At 36.8% G+C, this 6,983-nt stretch overlaps 1 protein-coding gene across 1 annotated transcript; it reads right to left on the reverse strand.

Annotated features, from left to right (window-relative positions):
• Nucleotides 1-3,519: 3,519 nt before the first annotated feature.
• LOC131042604 (secreted RxLR effector protein 161-like) lies at nucleotides 3,520-4,188 on the reverse strand. Its single transcript, XM_057975914.1, has one exon. The coding sequence runs from the start codon at nucleotides 4,186-4,188 to the stop codon at nucleotides 3,520-3,522; it is 669 nt and encodes a 222-aa protein (XP_057831897.1).
• Between the last annotated feature and the right edge of the window lie 2,795 nt (nucleotides 4,189-6,983).

Here is a 6,983-nt window from a genome sequence, read left to right on the forward strand (position 1 = left end):
TAAGGGGGCTGTTGTGTGTGGTCTATTTTTCTCACTCCCTCAAGAAGTTCTTTCTTCATTTCTGCATTCTACAAAAGCAACAATCTATGTCTAACCCCTTTCAATTATCATGATTGGAAGTTTAAAGTAATTCTTCTACTTAAGAATAAAGGTTTATTTAAAGTAAAAATGAGAATGTAAAAAGAAGCTAATGCAACTAAGGACAAAGAAAAGCATTTCAATAAGTGTGACCAAGCATTTGGTTTCTTGTGTTTAAATTTATCTCCTGAATTAGTATTTCATGTTGAGAAGTTGAAAACACCCAATGAAGTTTGGGAAGCTCTTAACAAACTATTTGGGACAATTGATGAACTTAGAAGTCATGACTTGGAAAATCAACTCTTAGGTCTAAGTCTTAGAGATTAACTAGTTGAGAGTATATTTTCACTAAATTAAAATATTTAAAGTTGCAATTAAAAGATTGTGGAATTGAGAAGAAAGAGGATCAATTAATCCTTTCTATACTTTCCAGACTAGGCCCTGAATTTTCTGTCTTTGTCTCTACTTCTTATTCTAATAAAAGAGCTCTTGGTAGCTCATGGAAAATCTTCACACTAGATGACTTCATTTCTAATATACCAAGAGAGAAATAAAATTTTATTTGAATGGGTGCCTTGAAATATACCAAACCTCAAGCTCTAATTGTAGGATATGAAAAGAAACAAAATGCTAAAGGAAAAAAGAAGAACATTGAAAAGGACAATGGAAGGAAGAAAGAAGATAAAATTGACAACTTCAAAAAGGATAACCCTTCTCAACAAAGTAAATCAACTATTGAAAAAGTAAAATGTTTTATTTTGTAATAAAAGTGGTCATGAAGAACACCAGTGCATGAAAAAGAAAATTGAGCACCCCACTTTTCTACTCAAAAAGAATAATATTGGGGTAACTAATTTTGTCAAAGAATCTCCTTTAAATCAGGAAAATACTAAGGACAAATAGAAATTAAAAGGAAAGGCCTTAGTTGCTACACACCATATGGGTTCTCAAAAGGTTGAGTTTTCATCCTTGGAAGAAATCAATATGGCTTCAATCACTCTAGGGGATGATACTCCATCTTTTGTCAAAGGGAGAGGGTCTATTGAAGTTGAAGGTGGAGCTTTTTTGAATGTTCTAAGTGTGCCTTCACTATCAACTAATCTCCTTTCATGGGCAGATCATTGACTTAGTCTTTTGCTAGTCTTCAGAGTAGGTTGCTGGCATCTTCACCAAACCCTTCACAGAAAGCAAGTTCATTCATCTACAAGATCTTCTTGGCGTGTGGTCTACATCAGCAATATCATCATCCTTGGGGGAACCTTCTAGGCTTCTTCTCTTCTTATCTTGTTTATGGAGGATAGTTTTTTCCCACTGGGTTTTCTATCTTTCTCCTTTTATAAGAGATTTCATTGTACATGGGTACCTCACCAGGAAAGTAGTCGGGACCCATTTCTCTACATGTCCTCCTAAGTTGCTCTTAAAGGGAGGTGTTAGTGTATTTATTCATTTAATTACACTTAGGCTTACTTAAGCCTTCTTATTTGTCCATTTACACTTGACACTTGTTCATACAAGATGTCAAGTCCGTAGGAGTTGTTAGAGAGGTGTTGACTTAGTTTGGACACCTCAGACTACATTTGTGGTAGGCAACCCACCACCACTCCATGTTTGAGGAGTCCTATCCTCATTTAATGGAGATCGGGTGCCTTTTCTACTCCTTATTTATACGTGCTCATAAGCTAATACATTTGGTCGATTCTGTTCATAATCAGGTTGTTATTGTGCTTGTTAGTTATCTTCGTTTAATCTTGGTTATTGCATCCCTTATTATATTGTTCCTCAAGTTTCGCCTTGCCAAGGAACAACCCCCTTAAGGATTACACAACAAAAGTTGCTGATAACATAAATTTTAGGGGCTGGATAGTCATTAATGCACCAATGTATATGTTACCATCATACACAATAACTTATGTACTAGTGCATCCTACGAACTCCATAACTATTTCCTTTTTTAAATATAAGTTTCTTTAATCGTTACCACATAGACAGCTGAAAAAATTCCAATAAGTTTCTTTTTTTTTACTCTTTTTTAATACCTAAACAACCGATTTCATTACACTAAATAATATACTATAAATAAAATAGTGTATTATTTTTTAATGCACAATATAGAGGTTTAGATATTACAATAAATTTCTAAAACCTTAACGTACAAATTAAAAATAAGATGATATTAAATAAATATTTCTTATTATTATTCTAGAATGTTTTACTTTATTTTTTTAATTGGGAGAGAAATTAAATTATATTCTAATTTCTTCAAACAACTTTGTGTTCTTTACTGGAAAGCAGGGTACTAAAACAATAAATGTCACTGCAGGCAGTCATCATATGCAAACAAAAACAGGGTACTAAAACAAAGTAGATTCCAAGAGGAGGAAGCAGTTCGTTCCCCGCTCTCTGAAATGCGTTCCAAACAAAGTAGATGGATGTCGTTTCAGACAAACGAACACTTATAGAAAGCAAATACAAGAAGCAAAATAACACAAATTTCTGAACTAAACCGAACGTCAGCTGCAGTACAAACAGCAAGGCATACAGTAATCAATAAATGTATGTATGGTAGATACCAATCTCACCATTAAACAGGCTCATCTGACTTATGAAACATGTATGCCTGAAAACAATTTATTTTATCTCAAAATGTGGTAAAACCATGAAGAAACATAGAAAATTTCCATACAGAAAATGTAAGAGGGTAGAGCGTTTGCCCAATCCTGGCTGCACAATAAACAATATTTGAAAGAAATGAGCCATTTAAATATTATTTCTTCCAATATCCAACAAGGCATAAACTTATGGTTTTAAGAAATGCAACATGATACTGGCGGATGAATACATATACATTCTTTCTCACACGGTTAAATCCATTATTCTTGTGAAATTTGCAGCTACAACAGCATAGATCAACCAGAAAGAAACAAAAAAAACTTTTCCAGATTATACAGAAGAAAAACAGAGCATGAAAACAAACAGAACTATTGATATTGACTGTTACAATAATAATCTGAATTACAATATTCAATATGATGTAAAAAGTCACCGTAGAAGAATCCAATTACGGAGAAGACTGAAATCAGCAGTCTTAATTCAGGCAGAAAACAATGGATCTAAACATAACAGAGATCGGTGATCCATAGTTTGCGGTAATGAGCTAAAAGTTATGAAGTTGCGGTGATCCACAGTCAGCGGTAGTCGGACAAATAGTAAAGAATTTGGAATTAAACACCAACACTCCCCCTTAATTCTAACCAAGGAGAACAGAAAAGTCTGATAAAAGAAATGAGGAAAGAAGGAAAACTCAGTGGGAATAAAACCCCCCCTCAAAAAGAGACTAACTTAACGAGAAAACTATCGTGGTATAGTTTCTTTCACCCCAAGAAGATCTCAGAGAAAGTGAAATTTCTGCTCAGTGAATGTCTTTGTGAATATGTCAGCAATCTATTGAGATGTGGGACAATACTGTAAATCAATGATGCCATCATGGATTAGATCTCGGATGAAGTGCATGTGGATCTCGATGTGCTTTGTCCGTTGTCGTTGTACAGGATCTCTGCAAACCTTCAGTGTACTTTGGTTATCACACCAAATGATGATTGGTTGATGAAAACATATACCCAGCTCAGTGAGAAAATTTTGCAACCAAAAAACTTGAATGGTAGCATTGACTGCACCTCGATATTCAGCCTTTGTGGATGATAGAGCAATGGAAGATTGCTTTTTACTTGACCAACAAATGGGACTAGAGCCCAAACTGAAAACATATCCTGAAGTGGACTTGCGATCAATGCTATCACCAGCCCAATCAGAATCAGTATAGCCAATGAGATCCAAAATACATCCAGCTGAATAATGAATCCCATAGCTAAGGGTTCCTTGAACATAGTGAAGTATACACTTGGCAGCTTTCCAATGCATTTCATGAGGCTCCTGCATGTATCTAAAAACAACACCTACTGCATATGATAGATCTAGACGAGAGTGAGTGAGATAAAGAAGACTCCCCACAAGCTGATGATAGAGTGTGCAATCAACCAATGGTGTATCTTGGCCATCCTCAAGCTTTACTCCGGACAAGAAAGGTGTGGGTGTTGGCTTACAATCACTCATGTAAAATCGAGCTAGAATATCCCTTGCATACTTGGATTAAGCAACTTGGACACTTGATTCATTTTGGTTGATTTCAAGACCAAGAAAAAAGTTGAGGAGACCCATGTCTGTCATGGAAAATCTAGCATGCAACGCTGCTTTGGTTGCATCAATGGCTTTGATTGAATCACCTGTTATTAGCAGATCATCTACATAGAGTACCATGAGCCACAGAGAGTCAAATGTTCTCATCATATAAACATTTGGATTAGATTTGCATTGCATGAAATTTTGAGACAAAAGATAAGAATCCCTTTTAGCATACCAAGCTCTGGGTGCCTGCTTGAGGCCATAGAGTGACTTCTTGAGTTTGCATACCAATGAGGATTTATGTACATACCCTTGTGGCTACTCCATATAGATCTCTTCCTCAAGATCACCATGAAGAAATGCATTCTTCACATCCATCTGATGTATCTCCCACCTTTTTGCTACTGCAATTACAAGAGCCAACTGAATGGAATCCATTTTTGCCATTGGAGCAAAAGTTTCATCATAGTCAATGCCATGAACTTGCTAAAAGCCTTTGGATACCAACCTTGCTTTGTATCTACTTACATGGCCATCTGCTGATTTCTTTGTTCTATAGACCCATTTATACCTTACAAGTTTGCGATCAGGTGGGAGTGGAACCAAGTCCGAAGTGTGATTCTCAATGAGAGAATTGTACTCCTCATCCATGGCTGCTTCCCAAAGAGGATTCCCTGCAGCTTCTGGATAAGTCTGAGGATCGGATGCTTGAATCATATAGGCATGCATTGGCATGATGGGATCGATAGTTGAAAATGCATGAGGGGCATCATATATATCAACCAAGCTCCTAGTCCTTTGATTTTTCACAGAAGATATTGAATCATCACTAGAAGCCCAATCAAGAACTGCATCTAGATCTACACATGCATGCTCAAGTTCATCTGGATCAAATTCAAATGTATCAGAAATCAGATCTGAATGATTGCATGTATTATCTTTGAGATCTGTAAGAGGAGGAAGTGAAGAAGTACAGGAATGTGGCTCTTGAGATGCATGCATGGGACTTTCATCAAAGTAGACACTCCTCTCAATTAAGAGTGTTTCTGTTGAAAGATCTAACAATCTATAGCCCTTTACACCATCTGGGTATCCAACAAAGATGCATTCTTTTCTTTGAGGCTCTAAAGCTTTCCTCTTCTCTACAGGAATGCGAGCTCATGCGCATGATCCAAAAATTCGAAAATGGGTCACTTCTGGTTGCATGCCACTCCATGATTCAAAAGGTGTCTTTCTTGTGACAGATTTGTGAGGAGATCTATTTTGTATGTATGAAGCACAATTGATTGCTTCAGCCCACAATTTAGAGGGAAGAGATCTAGCATGCAACGTACAACTAGCCATCTCCTTCAAGGATCGGCTATTCCTCTTAGCTACCCCATTCTGTTGCGGAGTGAAAGGAACTATGTTCAACAACTGTATTCCTGCTTCATCACAAAGATGTTGAACATCATTGTTGACATACTCCCCCCCATTATCTATGTAGAGGATCTTGATCATTTTTTCTAATTGATTCTCCACATGGGCTTTGAAAATCTTGAGATTCTCAAACACCTCATATTTGAATTTGAGAAAATAAACCCACATGTATCTTTTGCAATCATCAATGAATGTTAGGACATATCTAACTTTACTCATGGAAGGATCAGGAAATGGACCCATCAGATCACTATGAACAAGCTCTAGAGGGAAGGAGGCTCTCCATGCAATCCCCTTTGGAAATTTTTCTTGTGGATGCTTTCCAAGTGCACAACCTTCACAAACTCCATCAAAAAATTCTATGGTAGGCAAGCCTTTCACCATCCCTTGTTTTCTCAATTGTTGCATGTATCTAAAGTTCAAATGACCAAATCTTTCATGCCAAACTCTACTTTCATCATTTGCATGTGTTAGAAGTAAAGTAGAATCTGATTTGGCAACAAAATCAGTGAAAGCGTATAGATGAGATTGATGATTTGCCTTACCAACATCGATTTTGGAGTTGTTGTCAATATCAAATATGCTCACAGAATCTGGAGTGAATTCAACTCTCATATCAAATATGCTCACAGAATCTGGAGGTGTCGTCAATATCAATTTTGGGTGTGTCATTTGATACACAAAAAGAAGATTGATTGAAAGATTTGGAATGTGCAAGACATTCTCAAAACTTCTAATTCCCATCTCAACCTTCCATGTTCCAGTTGCTGCTACAGAAGATCCATCTCCCAAGCGAATAGGTGAACCAAAATATGGTTTCAAAAAAGAGAGAACATCTTTTGTGGCTGCCATATGGTGTGAAGCTCTAGAGTCTATGATCCATTCATTTGAAGAAGAATGAATAGCAATCAATGCATGAGCATTGTTTCTTGTTTCTCGTGCTTTTTCTTCCTACTTCTTTTTGGCACCTTCTGGGATAAGGTTACCAAGATTATTTTGCTAAAGTGTTTGTGCCATGAGATCAATGGTCTTCTTCATGCATGATGATTTTGGATGGTAACCATGGTTGCAATAGCTGCACTTTGATTTGCCCTTTTTGTCCTTCTTTTCTTTTGAGCTGGTAGATCCATATGGAGGTTTGGGATTGCCTTCCTTCTTGGATCTAGTTCCTTCTTGCCTTTGCCTTTGGATTGCTGATTGGATTTGGAATTGTTCTTTCCACTTCCATGCACAACAAGTGCATGAGCATTGGAGTTTTTCAATGTGCCCATCTTTATGAGCTTATCTTGCTCATGTATCAAGGACTC

The sequence above is a fragment of the Cryptomeria japonica genome, chromosome 9 (assembly GCF_030272615.1).
Source record: "Cryptomeria japonica chromosome 9, Sugi_1.0, whole genome shotgun sequence".
Taxonomy (NCBI): domain Eukaryota; kingdom Viridiplantae; phylum Streptophyta; class Pinopsida; order Cupressales; family Cupressaceae; genus Cryptomeria; species Cryptomeria japonica.

Coding starts and splice junctions, on each gene's coding strand:
- LOC131042604 (XM_057975914.1), bottom strand. CDS start 4,188: ATGAGTGATTGTAAGCCAACACCCACACCTTTCTTGTCCGGAGTAAAG.